Here is a 24,287-nt window from a genome sequence, read left to right as displayed (position 1 = left end):
GAGAGAGACAGAGGACAGAATATCGACCCTGAAGCCTCAGAAGGAAGAACCATTGCTACTGACACCTCGATCTCGGACTTCCAACCTTCAGAACAGCGAGGGAATCGAAGTCTGCAGGCGCAGCAGCCCTAGTAAACTAACACAGAGTCTGTGTGACGGGGAGGCCGCATGTCCTGTTCCTGACACCCACATGCTACGTGCTGGCAGCAGCCTTGGGTGGTGGACCCTTCTCCTCTGTCATCTCTCGGGCTTCCTCCACACTCCACAGTGCCTATCACTATCGTCCCACTTGCTCCTCCTGGCTACTTCCTGGGTGAGTACTATTATTAACCCCCATCTTATAGATGAGAAAACTGAGGCTCAGGGATGCTGAGCTGGAATCTAAGCTGGCTGAGACCCGGTCAGATGCAGCCAATGAGAGCACCCAGTGTAAGGGTGTGAGCACCCCACCACGGAGGCCAAGGCCTTTCTGTAAAGGCTGACAGAGGAGGCGGAGTCAGATGATGAAATGCAGTGGAATGACAGGGACCACGGATGGACCAGGGGCTTCTTCCAGGTTGCCTGCCCGGTGTGCAGTGGGGCAGGTCCTGCATTGGCTGCAGCTTCTACCAAATGGCCTCAGTGCCCTGCCCAATGCTGAGATCCCAGAAATTAGATTCTGAGCTCCTCTGGGGCTGAATCCATAGCCACCGACTGGCATCCGGTGGGGGCTCAGCCAATACTAGCTATCCTACAGACTCCCACAGGGCTATCTCAGGAAGTGGGTAGAAACCAGGGCGATGCATCTCCACTCATAGAGAGAGGGTCTTTCTACACTGGGCGCTGGCCACTTAAGGGATGAGCACCCCATCACTGGAGGCAGGCAAGTAAATAGTTGCTGAGCAGCCGCCTGTCAGTTCTGCTGTAACTGAGGGGAAAATGAGAACACTTCCACTACGCTCTTTTCTGTCCCTGAGCCTATGAGTCTATGACTTCTTAAATCTTTGGCGTATTTATATAGTTCAAAAATCAGAAAGGGTCAGGCGTGGTGGCTCACGCCTGTAATCCCAGCACTTTGGGAGGCCGGGGTGGGCAGATCACTTGAGGTCAAGAGTTCGAGACCAGCCTGGCCAACATGGTGAAACCTTGTCTGTACTAAAAATACCAAAAAAAAAAATTAGCCAGGTGTGGTGGCACACACCTGTAATCCCAGCTACTTGGGAGGCTGAAGCAGGAGAATCACTTGAACCCAGGAGGTGGAGGTTGCAGTAAGCCAAGATCGTGCCACTGCACTCCAGCCTGGGCTGGAGATTTGAGATTACATCTCAAAAAAAAAAAAATGAGAAAGTTCAAAATGAAATTCAGTGAACATGGGTCCCTCCTACCCTATGCCCACGCCCCTGCCCCCGCCTCCCAGGGAGCCTTCCAGAAAACCCTGAGTGATGCCAGTCTCTTATGTAATCTCCCAGAGAAAGCCCATGCCTGAGCCAGCATACTCAGTCTTTATTTTTAAGATAAATACATATTCATGTTATTTTTTATTTATGTTCTGCCTCTTGTTTATTTCACTGATTTTCAGTGGCATAGTCCAGCCTGTGGCTGTCCAGCAACCTGATGATATGGAACAGTCCCCTGGAGGTGTGCACAGGTATAAGATGGGGAAAGGCCCACCTCACAGGGCTGCCAGGAGATGATGTTTCCCTGGCCTGGCACCCAGCGCAGTGCCTGGCACGTGGTCTGGGTCCCCAAGAAAGTTCCTACATCAGCTGGTGTCTGGGAAGGATGTGCCTGGGCCCATGTGGCTGCAGCAACTCCTCGGGCCGCTAGGGGGCCCCTTGGTGCCGCCGGTCTTGCTGGTGGCCACAGCACAGCGCTGCGATGACCAGGACAACAGGGGAGGCTCCTGGGAGGCAGGGAGGCACCTAGGCTTGGAATTGGCATCTCGAATTTCCAGAAGCACTACCTCGTCTTCCATTCTCCTGCCATCCTTCACAGTGGGCAGAGCAGGTACGGGCTTAGCTCTATGAAGCCAGGGAGAAACTGAGGCCAAGAGGGGAAGAGACCTAACTGAGGCCACACAGCAAGCTAGAAAGGACCCGCGGGACAGTGCAACCTCCAGCATGCAGGCGGGGAGGGCTCCAGGAGTTTGGGAACAAGAAGCTGGGGTCACCTATGACCCCCAATTACCTCCCCAGAAAAGGAAAGAAAATACATATTTACCAAACCTTGTTGGTGTTGTTTTCTTTTCTTTTCTTTTCTTTTCTTCTTTTTTTTTGAGTTGGAGTTTCACTCTTGTTGCCCAGGCTGGAGTGCAATGACACGATCTCAACTCACTGCAACCTCTGCCTCTCAATTCAAGCGATTCTCCTGCTTCAGCCTCCCGAGTAGCTGGGATTACAGACGCCTGCCACCAGGCCTGGCTAATTTTTTGTATTTTTAGTAGAGACGGGGGTTTCACCCTGTTGGTCAGGCTGATCTCCAACTCCTGACCTCAGGTGATTCACCCGCCTCGGCCTCCCAAAGTGCTGGGATGACAGGTATGAGCTGCCACCCCCGGCCATTGGTGTTGTTTTCATTCAGAGAGGACAGAAAGGAAGAGACTGCCCCCACACAAAGCCACGGCACACCTGCCCCATCCAGTCCCATGGCCTCAGCACCTGGGCCCTTTGCCATGCTACCTGGGGCCCTGAGCTCCTGCCTGCCTGGGAGCACTCACAATAGGACCTTGGCAGGTCTTGCCTCTCTCCAGGCCTCGGTGCTCCCACCAGCACTGGTCGTCTGGCCCATCACAGCAGTCCCTCATGGCCTGCCACCTCCAATCCATCCCCCTCTAGGACTGCCAAACTGATCATGCATCTTCCCTGCCTAACAGCCGCCCCTCCCACTACCTAAAGAATCAGGTGCAGACTCCCAACAGTCCCCCAAAGCCTTAACTCATCTCAGCATTAAAATAAAAATAAAAATAAAGAATCAGGTGCAGACCCTTGGCCAGGCATTCCAGCCCTTCCTCCCTGGGGGCCTCTCCTGCCCTCTCCTCCCAGCCCATCCTGACCGTGCTGACTCTGCTCTGTCCATTTGTAATCCCCAAATGTACCTTTCCCATCCTGCATTTGCGTGTGCGCCTGCCTCTGTCTGGGCTGCCATGGACAGTCCCCTTTTTTGCCTGGTGACTTCCTTTCTAGCTCTCAAGGCCTGTTCCAATGCTCTCCCCAACTCAGTGTGTTCTCTGACCAAGCCCAGCTTACCTGGACTTCAGCAACACTTTTCTGCCTCTCGCAGTTGCCCCAGCTTCCTGGGCTGACCTTCCAGAGCGTTTGGTATCCCATGCTCCACTGAAACAACGCCCAGACTTGTCTCTCCAGCCTGAATGAGTATCAGAACCTCTACTCATTCATCTCTGGCACCCTGGCACCTGGCACAGAACCTGGCGTCCACTAGGGGCTTAGGAGATGGGTAGTGAATGAAGAAATGTAAACAAGGATGGATGGATAGATGGACAGATGGATGGGCAGGTAGATGGGCAGATGGATGGACAGATGGATGGATGGATGGATGGATGGATGGATGCACATGGATGGATGGGCAGATGGGTGGATACATGGATGGGAAGATGGAAGAGTAGATGGATGGATAGAGGGACAGATATGTGGATGGATGGATGGGTAGGTAGGTGGGTGAGTGGACAGATGGATGGATGGATGGATGAATGGATGGATGTGTGGGTGGATGGATGGATGGGAAGATGGAAGAGTAGATGAATGGTTAGAGGGACAGATAGGTGGATGGATGCATAGGTAGGTAGGTGGGTGAGTGGATGGTTGGATGGATGGATGAATGGATGGATATGTGGGTGGATGGATGGATGGGAAGATGGAAGAGTAGATGAATAGATAGAAGGGCAGATAGGTGGATGGATGGGTAGGTGTGTGGATGGATAGATGGATGGATGGATGGATAGCTGGACGGATGGATGAAAGGGGTGGTGTGACATTGTGAGTGAGAGCTCTGGTTCTGGGCTCTGACAGACTCAGGTTCAAGTGTCCTGGTGAGCACTAACTCCATGTCACACACAGTCCCTGGTGCGTTCCCTATCCTCAGCCATTCAGTGATGTATCACTCTCTTCCTTCACTGCCCCAATATTCCCCCAGGGGTAAGCCCTGCATCAGGCTCTGCAGGGTGGCTGGGATGCTTCAAGGGAGGAGGAACAGATTCAGGGAGCCAGGAGAGGGGAGCACAGAGGAGCCTGCAGGCCCGGCTTTCAGAAGGCCTGAGCTGGGCACTGTAGCCCCTGAATCCTACGTTGTGTCACCTAGGCATAGAGTATGCAGGGCAGACATCAGGGAGAGAGGAATCCTGGTTATGACCCAGATCCCCAGGACCTAGAATACTGCCTCAGAGAGCAGAAAGAAATTACCCCAGCCCTTCTCAGGCCTGTGTCTACGGAGCCATCCCTTTCAGGCAAACTGCAGTTTGGGCACCCATCCTGTTGGGAGCTCACAGGGCCAGCTTGGGGCTGACATAGGCACTGGACTACCTGATCTCCAGGCTGTGGCCTTGGCCTCCAAGCCCAGAGTGGGGGTAGCTGGATGGGCCACGTCCTGCAGGCCAGGAATGGGTCCGGAGCAGTTTCCACGTCTTTCCCACAGTCGGGGCTGGCAGGACAGAGCAGAACAAGATCCAGCTGGAATCCTGATGGGAACAGGGAAGCCGGGAACCTGTTTTGCAAGCTCCCTGCCGTCTCAGAGCCCCGAAGATCGCACATGCATAGACACACACACACACACACACACACACACACACACACACCTGTATCCCCATGGCCAGCAAGCACTCTGGTTTCACCAGCCCATAGTAGATGCCTGCTGGGGTCATGGGAATGTCACAGCCACAGCAGCCACACATTGACTACATGAGAGGCCACCCATTCTCATAGAGTCAAAGTCAGTCTACAGTCATCTCTCAGTGACTCCTCCAGCATCAGGCCGACCACTTCTCTGGCTGCACCCACCTGACAGGATAGCAATGCAGGCATTCATTGAGCATGGATGTGGGCCAGACACAGGACTAGCTCACTTCATCCTCACAACGACTTTGAATTTTGCACCGTCATGCAGATGGGGAAACAGAGCAACTTGTGGGGAGTCTTGCCCAAGGTCACACGAGGAGTGGGCACAAGCACTAGGCTTTGGGCTCTGGCAGCCTGGACCCAGGGTCCATGCAGGAGCCTTTCACCAGCAAGAGCAGGAGCCTTTGAAACTCAGGGTTCTTGGCTGGCACGGGGGACTCTGTTTTATAAAAGTGGTGAGTGCCTCTGGTTGAATGTTTAATGTTCATTTCAACGAATCTCCACTGTATCCATCACCAGAGCCCTCCAGGGCAGATGGGGCATTGGAGAGGCTGCCTGCACCCAGCATTGGATGGAGGGTGGGGTGAGGCCCCAGGCTGCTGACCCAGGCTGCAGGATGGGCTCAGCCTCCCGTCTCCAGCATTTTCCTAGTGCTGGTTGGGACAGGACCCTGCCTCATTGTGGGCACTGCCCAGCCATCTGTCCCCAGTGACGCAGCAACCCAGACCCGCCTGCCTGGAGAACAGCCCTCCACAATAATAATAATTATGACAACTATTATTAGTGTTCTATTGTGGTGACGGTAATAACCAGCTTGGCATCGTGGTCAGGAGACCAGACTCTGTGCCAGGCAGACCTGGCTGCACCTCCCAGCCACCCCTTGGCTGTGGGACCTTAGGCCAGTACCTTGACCCTCCCTACACCTTAGCTTCCTCCTCTGCAGATGGGAGGAGGCTGCTCAGGTGCATTGGTTCCTGCTTGCAGGGGGCGGGGCTGCACAGGCAGAATTCTGGACAACCTGGCCTGGAAGCCACAGGAAGGCAGGCCCCGCAGCACTGTGTGTTTTCAAAGCTGACCTACCTGGCCTCCCAAGGGAACCCATGATGAAAGCTTCCAGCACCCCTTGCCAGTCATCAGCCCACACGCTGCTTCACCTCCTGTAATGACAGTGCTGGGCCAATGGCTTACCCACTTCGCTTGGCAGGCACCATGCAATTTTCATTAGGTCACGTACTCATTATTTCTCCAGATGACTCTCAGCCAGGGAGATGTGAATTTGATGGGCTGCCCACTTTACAGATGGGGCAACTGAGGCGTGCAGCAGGCAAGGGCTTGCTTCCGGCCTTGGAGAAGGCAAAAGGTCAGTGGTTCAAGTAGGGATTCTGAATTTGGCCTCTGTGGTTCCCTGAAGTAGGTTCCTGGGTGGAGTGGAGAATCACGGTTGCCGGGAGTGGTGCAGGGAGGAGGCAGAAGCCTGCAGAGGCTGCCCGGCCCCAAGAACAAACTCACACTCACTCACAGGCCAACTGCTTGGGCCGCTGCCTGCTCTGCCTTAGATCCTCCAGGATGGAGACGTGGGGGACAGGGAGCTGGATCCCACTCCTGCTGCTGTCAAGGTCGGAGAAGGGGTGGGCTGTGCCTGGGTTGGGAGCTGGGGCTGTAAATGCCTGACCAAGTGGGAGTTGGTAAGAAGACACCACGGTCTTGCCCCTTCCTGAGCCCTGGCCCAGGTGCTGTGTCACGGACTTTGTAGCTCCTTCTGTCCCCATCATAACCCCGTGGGGTCAGTGCTGCTGCTGGCCCATCCACAGATGAAGACACACCCGAGATGCGACTGCTCAGGCCACAGAGCTGATTGGCAGCAGGTCTGCCCCTGAACCCAGGTCCGAGTGCCCCCAAACCCTGCTTTATCTCATCCCGTGCTCCAGGGAGCCACAGCCAGGGAAGAGGAGAAGTGGCTGAGTGCCGTGGCCGAAGCGAGGGTGGAGAATCAGCTCTGGTTCCCATCCTGGTCTGCCAAGCTCTTGGCAAGCTTCAGGCCCTTCTGAGTTTCCATTCTCTCACCTGAAGGGGTGAGTAGCTCCCCTGTCTGGCCTGGCTGCCTTGTGGGCTCAAAGGCAATGTGAGAGGTGCCCATTTCATGCTTGGCATATAGTAGGTACTCAAGTAAAGTAAGTTTCCATCTTCCTTTTCCCTCAATAATAAAGCAAAGTGTTCCCTCTCCTAGACAAAATATTACATTTTAGGATGAGTGATGATGGAATTGTAGGCAGTTTGTCGGGCCAGCACTGGCGGGGCTGCTAGGAAAAGATCTCTGAGCTCCTCAAATCACAGGTACAGCAGCCTCGGGAGGGGAGTCCGGTGCTGCCTGCTGCAGGCAGGAGCCTCTGCATCCTCTTCCTTCAAGAGTCTTTCAGGGCCAGGTGTGGTGGTTCACATTTGTAATCCCAGCACTTTGGGAGGCCGAGGCTGGAGGGTTGCTTGAGACCAGGATTTAGAGACCAGCCTGGGCAACATAGCAATATCCTGTCTCTTCAGAAAACAAAAAAAAATCAGCCAGGTGTGGTGGTGCACTCTTGTAGTCCCAACTACTTGGGAGGCTGAAGTGGGAGGATCACAGCCCAGGAGGCTGAGGCTACAGTGAGCTGTGATCGTACCACTGCACTCCAGCCTGGGGCGAGACTCTGTCTAAAAAAAAAAAAAAAAAAAAAAAGTGTCTATTGTCATCTCAACTGCACCACTTCCCAAAACTCACCAAAATTCTCCCGGGCTGAGTTCTTTTCATAATCTCATGCTAATGGAGAGTGATTTCCGTGGACTCATACCTCAAGAAATTGTGGCTCTCTCAGAGCCAGCCTTAAAGGATAATAGGCATTCAAAACTGCTAAGGCAGCTCCCGGGCACCGTTACACCCCTATTAAATCACATACACCATTAAAAGGATAAAAGCCCGTGCTGGCATGCACGTGTGTGCATGGCTGTCTTCCTAGGATGCTCTTCCCCAGCTCTGCCGCCTGCAGGAATGGGAGCCTCCTTTCAGGCTCAGCACACGCGTCTCTGCAGTGACGCCTTCCCAGCTCCCCATTCAGAACTGCCGCCCTTCCTGGCAGTTCCCTAGCACATGGGTCTTGTTTACAGCACTTTGCACTGCCTCCGTCTTAACTCCCAGGTAGGCTATGAAATTGATGACAGGGATGGAAGCGCTCATTCATTCAGTTCACAGCATGCTGAGTGCTTTATGCTCTTGGCCTGTGATTCTCACTAGCACTCTTCAATGTGGCGACCATCCCATTTTACAAATGAGGAAAGTGAGGCTCAGAGAGGTTCAACCATGTGCCCAAGCCTAGCTGATCCCAGGCCTGGGCTCTTTCAACAGCACGGTGCTGCCTCTGCAGGGGCTGCACCCTGGGCTGGGTTGTGGGGATCTCAGGACCCCTCGGTGGAAAGGGTGGCCGAGCAGGTAGGCAGACAGGGCCAGCACAGTATGTTGCTGGGGACACTGGGAACCCTGGGGTTTGGTGGGAGCCAGACAGCTTGGGGGGATCATGGGAAAGAATTTCATAAAGCTGTGTCCTGGCATGAGTCAGTCAGGTGAGGAAGAAGGATAGGGCATTGGTGGCAAAGACAGCACCATGTCACACAGCCATGTGACAGATGACTGTTGTCGGGGAGCAAGTTCTTCATGCTGTCATTTGAGCAGGATGGAAATTGTGGGCTGGAGAGCAGGGCAATGAGGAGAGGCCATGACTCCCTGGACAGAGCACCCCAGGGGTGACACTCTGTAAACCAGTGCAACCTAGAGTTAGAGGGTCTCTAAGGGTGGGCCACAGATCTCTGCCTTCATCCCTGCCTGTTTCAATCGAGTCTGGATGGAGCCATTAGAGCTTATCAGGTGTGCCAAAGGCAATGTCCCATGAGAACGTTACATTTCCAGAAACCTCAGAAGGTGGAACCAGAGACTGAAACCAACAGAAGGGAATTGAACAGGGAGAACAAGAATAGCCTGCTTTCAGGTGCGAAAGGTCAATTGCGCAAACTGACAAGTTGATGGCAAGGTCCTATTTTCCCCCTGCCTCCTGAATTGTGTTTAAAAAGTGAATCTTTGGCCAGGTGCGGTGGCTTATGCCTGTAATCCTAGCACTTTGGGAGGCCAAGGTGGGCAGATCACAAGGTCAGGAGATAGAGACTATCCTGGTTAACACGTTGAAACCCAGTCTCTACTAAAAATACAAAAAATTAGCCAGGCGTGGTGGCAGGTACCTGTGGTCCCAGCTACTTGGGAGGCTGAGGCAGGAGAATTGCTTGAACCCGGGAGGCAGAGGTTGCAGTGAGCCAAGATCGCATCACTGTACTCCAGCCTGGGTGACAGAGCAAGACTGTGTCTCAAAAAAAGGGAATCCTCTGAGGTTGAGATGGAGAGATCTGTTTGCTGGGGCTGCCCACAGGAAGTTCTCTAAAAACATCTGTGGTCAGTGGGTCCTGGATGGGTGTCCTGACCTGGGCGAGTCCTTGGGAGGAATCAGCCAGTTCCCCTGCACCAGGATGGGGCTAACTCAGCAGAGCCTGTGAGGCTCCAGTGCCCACTCACAACAGCTGGGGTTGGTGTAACCCACATAAAATCCCCCAGTCCCACCCAGGAACAGGCATCCCAGTTGCCTCAAGATCAGAGAGGGCCTTCGCCAGCTGAACAGCAGAGGTGGGTGGTGAGGACAGAGGGCGGCCTTCTGTGCCTGCGATGAACTATCACTTGAGCCCAGGAGTTCAAGACCAGCCTGGGCAACATGGTGAGACTCCATCTCTACAAAAAAATACAAAAATTAGCTAGGCATGGTGGCACCTGCCTGTAGTCCCAGCTACTTGAGAGGCTGAGGTGGGAGGTGGTTTGATCCAGGGAGGTTGAGGTTACAGTGTACTGAGATTGCACCACTGCACTCCAGTCTGAGCAACAGAACAAGACCCTGTCTCAAAAAAAGAAAAGTGGGCGTAACATAAAGAGTAGGGCAAGTCGTGGTCAGGTGGTGACCTAGGGTGGGTACTCACAGCAAGCACTACCTCTATACCTCTGCAAGATGGCCATGCTCTCTTAGCTTGTTCACCTCTAGGGACAGGGAACTCACTACGTTGAGCCTGGGACAGGGCAGACCCCAGTCCTGCCTTCGGAGAATCCGCACTCTGGTGGGGAAGTGAGCTGGCGGCAGGGGCGGGGCCAGCCTCCAGGTCTGACTCCTGCTGCTCTTTCAGAGGGTGTCCCCAGAGGGAAACAGGCTAGAGAGCTCCGGAGATGGGCCCTGCCCAGAGGCCTGGCCTCCCTATGTTCTGCAGGCAGAGGGAGAGTGACCCTTGTGCTCAGGCAGCCGGCCAGAGCCCTGGGAAGCCGAGACCCCTCCTTCCTGTGGGAAGCTGGTAGGCCACTGCCCACAAGTGACCCTCCACAGCGGCCCCTGTCCCCCTTTCCCTCACTGCTCCTGACCCCCCCACACCTGAGTGGTGACAGCTGGGAAGGGCTGATGCCTGCCCTCGGCCCCCCTTGGGGGAAGAAGGGGCTTCCTTAAGGAGGAGCCTGGACACCCCTCTTCTCTTGCCCCTCAGAGGCTGGATCTAGCCAGGGACTCTGACCTGGATGTGGGGGTGCTGGGATGCAAGAGGCCCAGGTCAGGGCAGGGGTTCCGGACCCTCAGCCAGCCATTCCTGTCCGGCAGGTTGGAGGGGCCAGAAGCGCTTTGTTGTCTGGAAGGGCAGAGGGATTGTCTGCCCACTGGATTTCAAGGCCTCCTTGCTGCCCTCTCCCAAAGCTGCTGACAGACTTGACTCCCTGGGGAGCTGAGGGACGCTTTTCTTGTTTCCTGTGACCTCCACAGAGAAAAATCCATCACCGGCTGGCTGAGCAATCCAGGCGGGTCCAAGAAAGACGGCATTGAGTCACCTGGGTCCTCATTGCCCTGACAGCCGTGAACGCATCATCCAGCTGGTAATTAGCTCTTACAGGAAAGGGAAAGGTCTGTCATTTTCCTCTGGAAGTGCCACGCGGGGATTGCCGGCTGCCCCTCCTTGAAGCCAGAGAAAGGCCGGATCCTCATCCTGGGGCCAGCCTCTGTTAAGGATGTGGATTAGGGGTGGGAAAATATCCCTCCTTCCACTCAGGAATCCCACTTCTGGGAACTTACCCCAAGGAAACAATCCAACAGGAAAGCAAAGCTGTGCACAAACACGTTCCCATAGGAGTTCTGTATAATAGAACCAGCGCCCAGCAGCGGGAACAGCCATGCACCACGGCTGGGCTAAATATCACCCGGCTGTGAAATAGGGCAAATGGGGAGGATGGGGGACAGGGGGCTCAGAGGTCCTGGCTTAGCACTCAAGAGTTCCTGAACTTTGACATCCCAGCCTGATCCCTACCCTGACACTGGCAAATACACCAGTTCCAGAACTCAGAGGTGGTGACTCCCATCTCCAGGTAGGGGACCTAGCAAGTATCCCACTGAGTCTTATCATCACGCAGGTGTAAGAATCCCCTGCTTACATTGCAGCTTCAAGGATGCATTTATTTAAACTCTAAATATATATATATATATGTATATGTATAGGTGTGTGTGTGTGTGTGTGTGTGTGTATACGTATATTTTTAGATGGAGTCTTGCACTGTAGCCCCAGCTGGAGTGCAATGATGCAATCTCGGCTCACTGCAACCTCTGCCTCCCAGGTTCAAGCGATTCTCCTGCCTCAGCCTCCCAAGTAGCTGGGATTACAGGTGCCCACCACCACACCCGGCTAATTTTTGTATTTTTAGTAGAGACGGGGTTTCACTATGTTGGCCAGGCTGGTCTCGAACTCCTGACCTCGTGATCTGCCCACCTCAGCCTCCCAAGGTGCTGGGATTATAGGCGTGAGCCACCGCGCCCAGCCAACTGTAAGTCTTAGTTGTGGCATCTGTAAAATGGACCAGCACCAGGGCCAGTCCCCAGGCTGCCGGGAGGGATAGTGAGATTATGGTGAGGCTTGGTGAGGAACAGCCCATTGCAAATTACACAGCTCCTGTCTCCCTCTCAGCCTCCCCAGTCCCCAGGCCACACAGGCTGCTTTGAGAACATCCCAGTGCCCAGAGCTGTGCCCAGGCCTGGCATGATGTTTTTGCAAGGCTTCTCCATGCTCCTCCTGCCCGGCCGCGCCCTGCTCCGGGCTCTGCAGAGAGGAGTGAGCTCCAAGGTGCACTGGCCAGCCCCACACACCAGATGTGCACCCCTCCCTTTCCTTTTCTACCTGCGTCCCTGAGAGCCAGCAGTGTTCCTGGGGTGTCTGTGCCCACACCGGCCTAGGCATTGGGAGGGGCCCCATGGAGAGGAGGCACCCGAAGGAAGCAGCTGAGCTGAGTTCCAGAGAATCTTTGAGAGAAGGAAAAGCCAGGCAGAGGCCTTGCCAGTGCTGTTAGGTTTTCAGCTGGCTGGGTGAGGCCAGAGTGAACCTCAGGTAGTGGCTGTATGCACAGGTCAGGGCTGGAGAGGTAGGCTTTAGGGACATCAGGCTACAAGGGGGAGTTGGAAGCTGAAGCTCATGCATCTCCTGGCAACCATGAGGCAAAGAGAAGCCCTAAATGTGGAGCCCAGCAGGGAGCTGGGCGTTTCACTCCTTGGGTGAGTCCCTCCTAACGGGGCTCGGTATCTCCAAGCGTCCTCTAGGATCAAACCAGTCGAGTGCTCCTCAGGCCCGGGTGGACCTTCCACGGGTCCGCCAGGCAGCCCGGCCACTTCCCAGACCAGCTCTCCCACGGGCTTCCAGGACAAAGCTCTGAGATTCCCAGGATACCAAGTCTTGTGCAGCCCCGGTTGGTGCCAGCCCTTCCTCTTTGGTAGCTGGCAGTGTCCTCTCTCTAGGGCAACCCCCACCTGCTTGGTGAAGGGCTCCCTCTGACAGACACTGAGGGTGGGATGTGTGACTAAGAACAGGTTGTACGGTGAAGGGAAGGGTTTGTAGCTGCCCCGCTGGGAGCCCCTGGACCAGGCAAGGTGCCTCCCTGCTCTGAAATTCCAGCTGGGACTGCCTGTCCCTTGCTGTTGGGTGGGTCCTCCGCCTGCCTTCGCTGGCACACCTGCCATGGGAGAAATCTCTATGGACCCCCAAACTCATGCCCAATAGTTCCAGTTTCTGCAGGTAAAATGGGTACAGTCATCCCTGCCCACCTTGCAGCCTTGTTGGGAGGATGGGAGGAGGAAACAGCCCAGAGCGAGCTTTGCAAACTGGAAATGACTGGGGAAACTGAGGGGCTGACCAGGCTTCCTTCTCCAGCAGGCAGGCCCGGGCCTGCGGTGTTGCTGGTGATGGTCTGGTCTGCGAGCTTCCATCAGGCAATATTCCTCGCCCTCCTTACTTGTTTCACATGCCACAGCCCAGAGCTAGGTTTTATCACTATTTAAATAAATTATATTGATATTTAAATAAAATAATGCACGCACTTAGGGTAAAAACAATCATGGAACACTAAGATGCTTGCAAGGAAATGAGATGGTTCCCCACCTCCCCTCCCTTTCCCCACTCCCCAGAGCAACCAGTTTCCACATTTAGTTGTTCTTTCTGGCTTTGCAGTCTCCACATTTCTCATAAGATGTTTACGTTGCTATTTCTTGATTTTTCAATTCTAGACATTTCTGTTGCTTTCTCATGGTGACAGATGAGGCTTCAGCTCTCTGAAACCCTCCCACTCCCGCCTCCCCTCCCTCAGCCTCTTTAGAGGGCTTTATGCATTTCTTAGTTAATAGCTGGTTAAGGGTTTTATGATGATGATTGCGTAAATATTATTCCATGAAAGTCAGGAAGTGGTCAATGACGGTTTCTTGTACAGTTTTGTTTGTGTGTGCCCTGGAGTGAATGCATTTATTTATAACTTGCAAGGTATTATGTGTCTCTTCTTAATTTTTCATCTGATCTACTCTAAACTGAGTGCTGGTGTTGTCAAATGCTCTGACAGTCTGTGATCTACTCTGTTTTGCCCTAAGCTCCGCATCTTCTGCTCTGGGGCCACTTCTCTGTCCCCTGGGAAGGATCCTCCTTCCTGGGTGATCACACACTCCCTGGTTGTTCTCAGCTCCTATGGGAGCATGTGCAACCAAAGCTTCCTAGAAGGTGCACAGTCGTTATATTCTATTTAAACTTAAATTTTATTTTGAGGCCTTGCATTTTTGCAAGGTTTACAAGGTTGAGCCTTCCTGTGGGCATAAAATCCAGGCAGGAAATCCTTTTCCCCCAGATTTTAAAGGCAACTGATCGTTCTGCGGTCCTCTAGCTTCCATTGTTGCAAGGAGAGGTCCAATGATAGGCTTATTATTATTATTATTTTAAATTTAAAAACACATGCACAGAGTTTCAAACATAAAACTATAAAGCTTATTTAAAAAAAAAAAAAAGTCCCTGCGTTATCTCTCTCTACCCAATTCCTAGTTCCCAGAGGCAACTTTTCTCTATATTTGATTCTGCAACTTTTCTCTAGATTTGGAAACAACACACTTGTACTGTTCCTTACTGACCCTCCAGCTTGTGACACTCTCACTTACCTTTCTCTTATGGAGGAGGAGGCTTCAGGCCACTTACGTCCCCACCCCTCCCCACACAGGCCAATCCCCTCCCCCATCCTCCCAAGATTGCTACCCCATAATTTCTGGTCAAATTAGTACTGTTTACATATTACGCTATGCGACAGTCACGTATCACTTAACGACAAGGATATGATTTGGGAAATGCGTCATTAGGTGCTGTCATCATTGTCATGGAGCATACAATGCTAGATGGGATAGCCCACTACACACCCAGGCCAGATGGTCTAGCCTATTGCCGCTAGGCTACAAATCTGTACAGCATGTGCCTGTACTGAAAAATGTTGTAGGAACTGTAACACAATGGCAAGAATGTGTGTGTCTAAACATAGAAAAGGTACAGTAAGAACACAATATTATCTGACGGGACCACCATGGTGTGTGTGACCCTGACCAAAATGTGACGAAGCAGCACGTGACTCTATATAAACATTATGGCCAGCCGAGCCATGGTATGGCCTGATTGGATTTCCTTCCTTGTGCAACTTCTGGGTTTCCCTGGGGATTAATAATTGCCTCCTTGTTTTGACTTGCTTGTTTTTTTTCTGGGCTTTTCACCAAATTTTGACAGAGCTCTAATATTCCTCTCCAAACAGCCAAGCACCCCCAGCAAGGGAATCCATGAGCTTGGGAGCCTCCTTTTCTAATCTGCGCTGATTGCTTCTGTCTGCAAAGCCCTCACTCTGGGCGTCCCTTTCTGTTGTCTGAATCGCATGTCTTGTTTCGTTTCCTTCCTTCCTTCCTTCCTTTCTTTCTTTCTCTCTCTCTTTCTTTCTTTTTCTTTCTTTCTTTCTTTCTTTCTTTTTCTTTCCTTTCTCTCTCTTTTTTTTTCTCTCTCTTTTTTTTTTTGAGACGGAGTCTCGCTATGTCACCCAGGCTGGAGTGCAGTGGCGCGATCTCGGCTCACTGCAAGCTCCGCCTCCTGGGTTCACGCCATTCTCCTGCCTCAGCCTCCCGAGTAGCTGGGACTACTGGCGCCCGCCACCTCGCCCGGCTAGTTTTTTGTATTTTTTTAAATAGAGATGGGTTTTCACCGTGTTAGCCAGGATGGTCTCGATCTCCTGACCTCGTGATCCAGCCGTCTTGGCCTCCCAAAGTGCTGGGATTACAGGCTTGAGCCACCGCGCCCGGCCTCTTTTTTTTCTCTTTCTTCCTTTCTTTCTTCCTTCCTTTCCTCTCTGCCTTTCCTCTCTCCCTCTTTCTTTCTTCTTTTCTTTTAACTGCCTTCCTTTCTTTTCTTTCTTTCTGACACAGGGTCTCACTCTGCCACCGAGGCTGGAGTGCAGTGGCACAATCGCAGCTCACTGCAGTTTCAGCCTCCTGGGTCAAGTAACCCTCTCACCTCAGCCTCCTGAGTGGCTGGCAGCACAGTCATGCACCACCAAGCCCATATTTTTACATTTTCTTTAGAGATAGGGTTTCCCCATGTTGCCCAGGCTGGTCTTGAACTCCTGGGCTCAAGCAATCCACCCCCTTTGGCCTCCCAAAGTGCTGGGATTACAGGCGTGAGCCACCGTGCCTGGCCTTCATGTCTTATTTCTTGGTTTAATTCCTAATTTTAGAGAAAGAGTGTCTGGGAAATAATTTTTCTTTTTTTAATTGGAAAATGTCTCACTCTACCCTCCCACTGGACTGCATCGGTACTGAAATAGTTTTCCTTCAGGATGTTGAGACATCACTTCACGACCTTCTAGTTTCTGGACTTGCTGTTGAGAATGTCAACATTATTCTGATTCCTTTTCTCTGCACTCTACCGAACATGGTTTGAGGATTTTCTCAACCCTGGTGTTGTGAAGTTTTACAATAATGTGCCCAATATGGTCTTTTTTCCACTTCTCTGCTGGCCCTTTTTATGGGGAGCCTTGTGTCCATGAGTCTCAGATTTTTTTTTTTTAATTTCATATCTTTATTACTTTCTTTCCTTTCATTTTATCCCATGAGATACGGGACAAAAAATCAGGGCATTAAGTGAACGCTATCCTGACCTCCGGAAACCCTCGTCCCTTCCCGCGTCACTAGGCATATGCATTCGAAGTAGCACATTTGAGGATTGTTTGGGGAATCTGGATAACCTTAGAGAAAGATCTCTAAGGTCAGATGCTTGGGGAGGGGGGTACCCCACAGCAATGGGGGTGTCTCCTTCTAGCTCAGCCTGATGCCAACAAACAAGTGCCTCCTGTAGCCCAGAGCAGCTCGGGCTGCTAAATCACTGTCTCCCAAGATTCTGATGGACTTGGTCTGGGGCGGGACCTGAGCATCTGCATTTCACATGCTTTCCGGTGATTCTAAGGGTGGTTGGGGCTGAGTCCTAGGGCTGACCTGCTGCCCTTGCTCCGAGAGCCTGACCGGCTAGCTGCCTCTTGGGCTCTGGTTTGCTCACCGGGGCTCTGTGAGTTCAGGGTGCTGAGATCCTCATTGCAGAGTTCTGTGTCCTGGTGTTGGGACTGAGCTGGGCGAGCTACTCTTGAGAGAAGGCTTGGCTCTTCAGTGCGGTTTTCAAACACTCAGAAGACTATGGGCTCCGGGGCACCCACAGGACTCAACCCTTTCCCGAGGAGAGCATCCCCTCCCACCCCACCGTGTGGCCTGGGGTTCACACCTCCTTTTCTTGTCACTTGACTATCTCCTCATCCTGCAAGGAGGATGAAATGGTCCTGTTTTTAGGTCCTGATCCAGAGGCTCAGAGAGGAGGTGCAGCTTTGCCTAGGGCCACCTTGCTGGTAAGGGTCAGGCCAGAGACACAGACTCTACATCCAGGGTTTTTCTACTTAACTCAGCTTCCTCCTTTATCATTCAGTCATTCAACAAACATTTACTGAGTTCCCAGGCTCTATGCTAGGAATTTTAAGTTTATTTTTATTTTATTTATTTATTTTTGAGATGGAATCTCACTCTGTCGCCCAGGCTGTAGTGCAATGGCATGATCTCAGCTCACTGCAACCTCCCCTTCTTGGATTCAAGTGATTCTCCTGCCTCAGTCTCCTGAGTAGCTGGAATTACAGGCGTGCACCACTGCGCCCGGCTAATTTTTTTTGTACTTTTAGTCGAGATGGGATTTCACCATGTTAGCCAGGCTGATCTCGAACTCCTGACCTCAAGTGATCTGCTCACCTCAGCCTCCCAAAGTGCTGGCATTACAGGAGTGAGCCACTGTGCCCGGCCCGGAACTTTAAATTTAAAAACACATTCAGGCCTGGTGACGTGGCTCACACCTATAATTCCAGCACTTGGGGAGGCTGAGTGGCAGATCGCTCGAGCCCAGGAGTTCCAGACCAGCCTCTACAAACAATATAAAAACTAGCGGCGTGTGGGTATGCAGCTGTAGTCCCAGATATTCAGGAGGTCGAGGTGGGAGAATTGCTTGAACCCAGGAGGTCGAGGCTGTGGTGAGCCGAGATGGCACCACTGCACTCCAGCCTGGGCGACAGAGTGAGACTCTGTCTAAAAAAAATTAATTAAAAAAAAAACACATGCATGGAGTTTCAAAAATAAAATTATAAGGCTTATTTTAAAAAAGCAAAATAAATAAAAAACAAAAAGAAGTTTGTCATTGGGGAACAGTGGGCCTCCTGGTCTGGTTGTTATGGTTACTTGTGTCGCCACTTCTCTCTGGCCAGCTGGGGCTCCTCAGATAACTTCATTTCAGTCCAGCCTCACCCGGGGCAGGTCACGACAAGGCCTGGGGTGCAGGAGGAATTACTGTTACTGCTGTTGTTGTATCAAACAGGAGGGGCTGGGAGGGCTGGGCCTGCAGCCAGCAGAACCCACATTAACAATTAAGGACTTTGCGACTTTCATTCCACCCTCACTGCATGAAATATTCAGGCACCGGAGGAGATTGGTCTCAGATCTCTGCAGCGGGCAGGCCAGGGCAGGGCCAGGTGGGGCGGCTTTGTGGGGTTGTAGACCTCAGGCCGAGGGCAGCACCCAAGGCCTGGCACGTGTGCCATCCAGAGGCTGTGGGGGCTGGAGGTACCTGACCCAGAGGGTGCAGCTGCAGACTCCCCTAGGGCACCCCCGGGGCCAGGCACTGAGGGTCCCAGAGAAAAATAAGGCTTAATCCTCCAGGAGGGCACAGCTGGGGAGGAGGCAGAAACACCCCCATATCATGGGTGGGCCTGGGCCTCACCACTCCCAGCAAAGTGGTGCAACAGTTACAGAAGTGCACAGCTGGACTCCAAGAAAGACCATGTGTCTGGGGCCTGGAATTTGTCACTTGATGTAAACCCTGTAATTATCTTATAAGTAGCATAAATCGTGTTACATTGTATTTGTGTACCTGTGAAAGCATCAATTTGATTAATACAGACACTTCAATTAAATCCCAAGTGAGTAAACCTGCTGTGCTGTTTCCTCTTCTTCTTCTGGGTTGCCTTCCTAATACATGGGGCACCTCCAGTATGAAATTTGGCCTGGGCCTCTCTTGTGCTCTGAGAGCCTGATAAGGCTTGGCTCTGTGTCCCCACCCACATCTCACCTTGAACTGTAATAATCCTCACGTGTCAGGGGTGGGACCAGGTGGAGATAGTTGAATCATAGGGGCGGTTTCCCTCATAGTCAGTGAGTTCTCACGAGATCTGATGGTTTTATAAGGGGCTCTCCCCATCGCTCGGCTCTCATTCTCTCTCCTGCCACCGTGATTGGTAAGTTTCCTGAGGCTTCCCCAGCCATGCGGAACTGTGAGTCAATCAAGCTTCTTTCCTTTGTAAATTACCCAGTGTTGGGTATTTCTTCATAGTAGGTGAGAATGAATTAATACAGAGCCTCAAGAAAGACAAAGCAGGTTAGGGAAAGTACAAGCATGACTTTCCACCAGAGTGACAACCCCAGACATCACCAAGGATGGGCAAAGCACACCCCATATCCTTCTGGCAGGAGTGTGAATTAGCCCCAGCTCTTTGGAAAGCACTTTGGCACTGTCTAGCCAACCTGTGTGTACTGTGTGACCCGGCCATTCTCTGTCTTGGTATAGATGTGAGCAAAGTTCATACTCATGTGTGTTGGGACACGTATAAGAGGGTCCACAGGGCATTGCTTGTAGGAGCAAAAAAAAAAAAAAAAACCAAAAAAACAAAACAAAAAAACCCCCAAAAACTAGGCTGTGCATGGTGGCTCCCACCTGAAATCCCAACACTTTGGGAGGCTGAGGCAGGAGGATCACTTGAGGCCAGAAGTTCAAGATCAGCCTGGGCAACATAGAACCAATCTTTCTTTAAAAAAGGCCAGCCATCGTGGCTCACATTTGTAATCCCAGGACTTTGGGAGGCCGAGGTGGGTGGATCACCTGAGGTCAGGAGTTCGAGACCAACCTGACCAACATGGTGAAACCCTGTCTTTACTAAAAATTAGCTGGGTGTTGTGGTGGACGCGTATAATCTCAGCTACTCAGAAGGCTGAGGCAGGGGAATCACTTGAACCCTGGAGGCGGAGGTTGCAGTGAGCCGAGATAGTGCCATTGCACTCTAGCCTGGGTGACAGAGTGAGACTCTATCTCAAAAAAAAAAAAAAAACAAAAAATTTCAGATGGTAAGAGCCTGTAGTACAAGCTACTCAGGAGGCTGAGGCAGGAGGATCACTTGAGTGAGTCTAGGAGGTTGAGGCTGCAGTCAGTCATGATTGAACCATTGCACTCTGGCCTGGGTGACAGAGTCTCAAACGTACAAACAAACAAAACTAGAAACAAATGTCCTTCAACAGGAGAAAAGTAAAGGTAATATATGCATGCAGTGGATCTAAGATAGCAGTGGTTTTTAGCCAAGGGCAATTCGGCAATGTATGAAAATATTTTTAGTTTTTAAAACTGGGGACAGGGGTATTACTTCCATCAAATGGGTGGAGGCCAGGGCTGCTGGTGAATGTCCTACAATGCACAGAATAGACCCTCACAAACATGCTGAGGTTGAGCAACCTCGCTATATGGCTATGAAAATGAATGAACTATAGCTACATGTGCCAACATAATGAGCACAGAAGCACACTGCAAATGAACACATGAAGTACTATACCATGAAGACAGAGTTCAAAAGCATGCAAAATCAAACACTATCTCTTTCTGTGTGTGTGTGTGTGTGATGGAGTCTTGCTCTGTTGTCCAGGCTGGAGTACAGTGGTGTCATCTCTGCTCACTGCAACCTCTGCCTCCTGGGTTCAAGCGCTTCTCCTGCCTCAGCCTCCTGAATAGCTGGGATTACAGTCACCTGCCACCACACCTGGCTAATTTTTGTATTTTCGGTGGAGATGGGGGCTTTGCCACGTTGGCCAGGCTGGTCTCGAACTCCTGACCTCGAGTGATCCGCCTGCCTTGGCTTCCCAAAGTGCTGGGATTACAGGTGTGAGCCACAGTGCCTGGTCTAAATACGATCTTATAAGGGAGAAATATGGTAAGCTGAAAGCACAGGAATAACCAACACAACACTGAGATTCCTAGATACCCTTGGGTCGGGGAAGGCTGGGACCTGTGACCAGGAGGGGCTGCAGGAGCATCAGAAGCAGAAGTAGTGATAATTTAGTCTGGGTGGTGGGCTCCCAGGCATATGCTTCTCAGTGTTCTCTGTTAATATGAACCAGTTCATCATAAGAATAATGTTAAGTGCATTGAGGCGATAGCCAGCTCTGCTATCCCCAGCCCCAGTATGTTGAGCCTCCCTCTTGTCTTGCTCCATCAGGCGATGGTGTGAGGAGATGTCAGCAGCTAAAGGGGCAGGGGGAGAATTTCCATGGCTCTGGTTGGGAAGTCATGGAAAGGGAGGGGTTCAGATGCTGAGAGTCCCCATCGATCTCTTTACTTCCATTCCCACTTGGCTCTGGCTCTGGCCTGCCTGGCCTTAAAGCCCTCTCTAACTGTCTGCTAGTCTCAGTGGATCTCCCCTCAAACCTCCTGTTGAGTGCTTTCTAATCACATGCAAGTCTGGCCAGATCTCTCCTCTGCTCTAAGCCTTTCTGTGGCTCCCCACTGCCATCAGATGATACTTGAGGCTTTTTGCCAACACATGAGGCCCTTAGGGCTTCAGTTTCACCCTTGCCCTGTGATATCAGCGGTTCTAGGCAGCCGTCCTCAGCCGTCCTGTGCAGTGTGGACTTCCTGAGCTCCAGAAAGTTGCCTGGCACACTGGTTAACAGTGGGGATGAAGGAGCCCATCCTGCCCTAGACCTCTCACTGCTGCCCCTGGGGGTCCAGCATGTAGGGAAACTGGTAGTCCCAGCTTCATGCAGTTTTCCCACCTATAAATGTGGGAGTTGAGACACATGACCTCTGAACTCTGTGTTCTTGAGGATCTTCATATTCTGGGCTGGACCCACCCCAAAAGGAAGAAGTTGGCAGTCCAGGGCCATACCCAGAATCCTTTGTAGCACAGTCTGCCAGGGACAAGCATGGGGTTTCCTGGACAATCCTTGTTTCACTGGACCTCAGTGTTTGCCTCTGGAAAATGGGAAGACAGTCCTGGTGCAGAGGATGGGAAAGGAAGCATGGCTCCCCTCCCCAGAGCTTTGCAACAGCTCTGCCAAGTGCTTGACACTAGCTCTGTCAGGGAGGGCTTGGATGAGAATACTGGGGCTCTGAGAGGACAAGGGACTAGTCTAGGGTCACCCAGCCAGACAGTGATGGAGTTGCTGGGAGACTGAGCTAATGACAATGACATGTAGTGATCTATCAGTAGAAATAGCTGGAGAGCTCTGACCACAGTTGCCATTCAGAGGCATCAGAGTCACAGAGCCTTGGTCACAATGTGGAAAAGTCTGAAGCAGGAGGAAGTGGGTGGTGAACATGGGTCCAGGCACCTTGCCGACACCCAGCATCACAGAACCAGAGTCACAGCGGAAGAGACACCGCAGAGCATCCCCCCCATTCCTCCTCCTTGAGAAGGGAAACTGAGGTGTGGGAGACAGTAGTCTGTGGGGTCAGATACACTCCAGAGCTCAGATGGTCCTGGGTTCGAATCCTGATTCAGCCACTTGCTAGTCACGTGACCCTGGGCAAGTGACTTAACCTGTGTGAGCCTCAGTTTCTTACTCTATAAAATGGGAACAGAGGGTTCTTACCACATCAGTGAGGAGTCAGTGAGACAATCTAACTCTAGCACAGTGCTGGGTACCTAGAAAGTGCCCAGTCAACATTGTCCATATTAGTGACACTTAGCCACTTTTCAGTGGACCCTGACTTGCTGCTGGCAGCCTTTCAGGATGATACCTCATAGTCTGGCCCAGACCTGGTCAGCCACCATTGCCTCACTGTCCTGAAAAAGATTCAGCTGCCACCACACACTCTGTTGGCCATACCAGAGTCCTTGGGTGTCCACAAGCCTCTGAACACTGCCTGTAAGTTCACGCCCAATGATCTGAGCTTCTTGGAGGCAAACAACCAAGCCAACAAGAACCCATGTTCAATCCTCGAAGAGCTAATGACACCTTCTCATAGGTTTATTATAACCCTCAAAAGATGGCAGGTTAGAATCATTGGCATATACCGAGTCCAGGATCAGTGGCAGGTGCTGTTGGTTATTATCGTTGTCATTGCTATTATTAGATATCAGAGGCCCCAGGGAAAGGGCCCAGCTTCCTTCTGAGGCTCACAAAACCCTCCTCTGCCCAGCTCCATCGCTCAACCTCTTCCTGACTTTCCCCACCCTGCTGTTCCCTCCTGTACACCCCAGCTGCAAGGTGTAATAGTGTCTCTCCACACCCCTCGCCTGCTCACCTTTGGGCCTTTGCTTGTGCTGCTTCCTCCACCTGGAGCCTCCTCCCCACTCCACAAGACGACAAACTCCTTCAAGATTCAACTCCTCTAGGAAGCCATTCCCAGTGCCTGAGCATGCTCCTATAATGATGTGTTCTGCCCATTCTCGTTGGTGGTACTTACCACAATGCATTGCAATGTGTATATACATGCCCATTTAAATGTGTTTGTGCATAAATGCATATATACTCATAGATTTCCTCTATGTTGACTGAGCTAAAAAATGAAAGTGACCTTGGGAAAGGCATCTCCCTTCTGGGGCTCTGTTTCCCCCCCCCTTCAAAATGAAGGCCTCAGACTCAGTCTTTCATGCACTGAGAGGTTTGACATTCACTCAGCAAACACCAAATGGTACCGCCTCTGGGGTTGGAGCTCAGAGCCCCAACCATGGAAAAGAGTAAGAAAGCCCATTCCCCCTGAAAGTGAGGGGTACACTCTGCTTGTCACCAGCTTGTACCAGCACTCCCCCCACAGGCCCTAGGTTTTGGAGTATTTTGTCGACCATGTGTTAGCGTCTATCACGTGTTAGTGTACCGGTTCTCAGCCCCTGCTGGCTCTCACAAATGAACACACATATCCTGGGAGAGTCTTTTAAAAAACGGGGGTAGAATGTTTGGTGGGGCACCTTTATTTTTAAAAGACTCACAACTACTTTTCCTGGGCACCTAGAGTGTGATTGTGTTAGTGCACCATGATTTGGTTTTACTGTTTTCTTTTCTTTTTTTTTTTTTTTTTTTTTTTTGAGATGGAGTTTTGCTCTGTGGCGAGGCTGGAGCACAGCAGCGCGATCTCGGCTCCCTGCAAGCTCTGCCTCCCGGGTTCACGCCATTCTCCTGCCTCAGCCTCCCGAGTAGCTGGGACTACAGGTTCCTGCCACCACACCCGGCTAATTTTTTTGTATTTTTAGTAGAGACGGGGTTTCACCGTGTTAGCCAGGATGGTCTTGATCTCCTGACCTCGTGATCTGCCCGCTTTAGCCTCCCAAAGTGCTGGGATTACAGGAGTGAACCACCACGCCCGGCCAGTTTTACTGTTTTTGTAACAAAGCAGAATTGTCATGACCAAGGGGCTTAAGAAGCAAAGTTATTGAGGCAGAAGGATTGGATTGCTTGAGCGCAGGAGTTTGAGACCAGCCTGGCAAACAGA

General features: G+C 51.9%; 1 protein-coding gene and 1 long non-coding RNA gene across 3 annotated transcripts in view; both read right to left on the bottom strand.

Annotated features, from left to right (window-relative positions):
* HHIPL1 (HHIP like 1) overlaps window positions 1–24,287 on the bottom strand; it is a 77,686-nt gene that overhangs the window by 50,727 nt on the left and 2,672 nt on the right. The window contains exons 2-3 of one of the 2 annotated variants that reach the window (XM_065518439.2): window positions 5,907–7,514; window positions 4,515–4,669 (exon numbers count right to left, since the gene is read on the bottom strand). In XM_065518439.2, the coding sequence (XP_065374511.1) occupies window positions 4,515–4,669; window positions 5,907–5,928 (177 nt within the window). In that variant the 5' untranslated portion in view covers window positions 5,929–7,514. The remainder of the gene's footprint in view (window positions 1–4,514; window positions 4,670–5,906; window positions 7,515–24,287) is intronic. The other variant, XM_065518437.2, reaches the window with a different exon arrangement.
* LOC141407326 (uncharacterized) lies at window positions 1,514–3,102 on the bottom strand. Its single transcript, XR_012416099.1, has 2 exons — window positions 2,205–3,102; window positions 1,514–2,019 (listed from the first exon to the last, which is right to left on the bottom strand). It is a non-coding gene; the product is annotated as an uncharacterized lncRNA (long non-coding RNA).

This window comes from Macaca fascicularis, chromosome 7, assembly GCF_037993035.2.
Source record: "Macaca fascicularis isolate 582-1 chromosome 7, T2T-MFA8v1.1".
Lineage (NCBI taxonomy): Eukaryota > Metazoa > Chordata > Mammalia > Primates > Cercopithecidae > Macaca > Macaca fascicularis.
The sequence above is the reverse complement of the archived record's forward strand: the minus strand, read 5'-3'. Positions and strand labels throughout refer to the sequence as shown.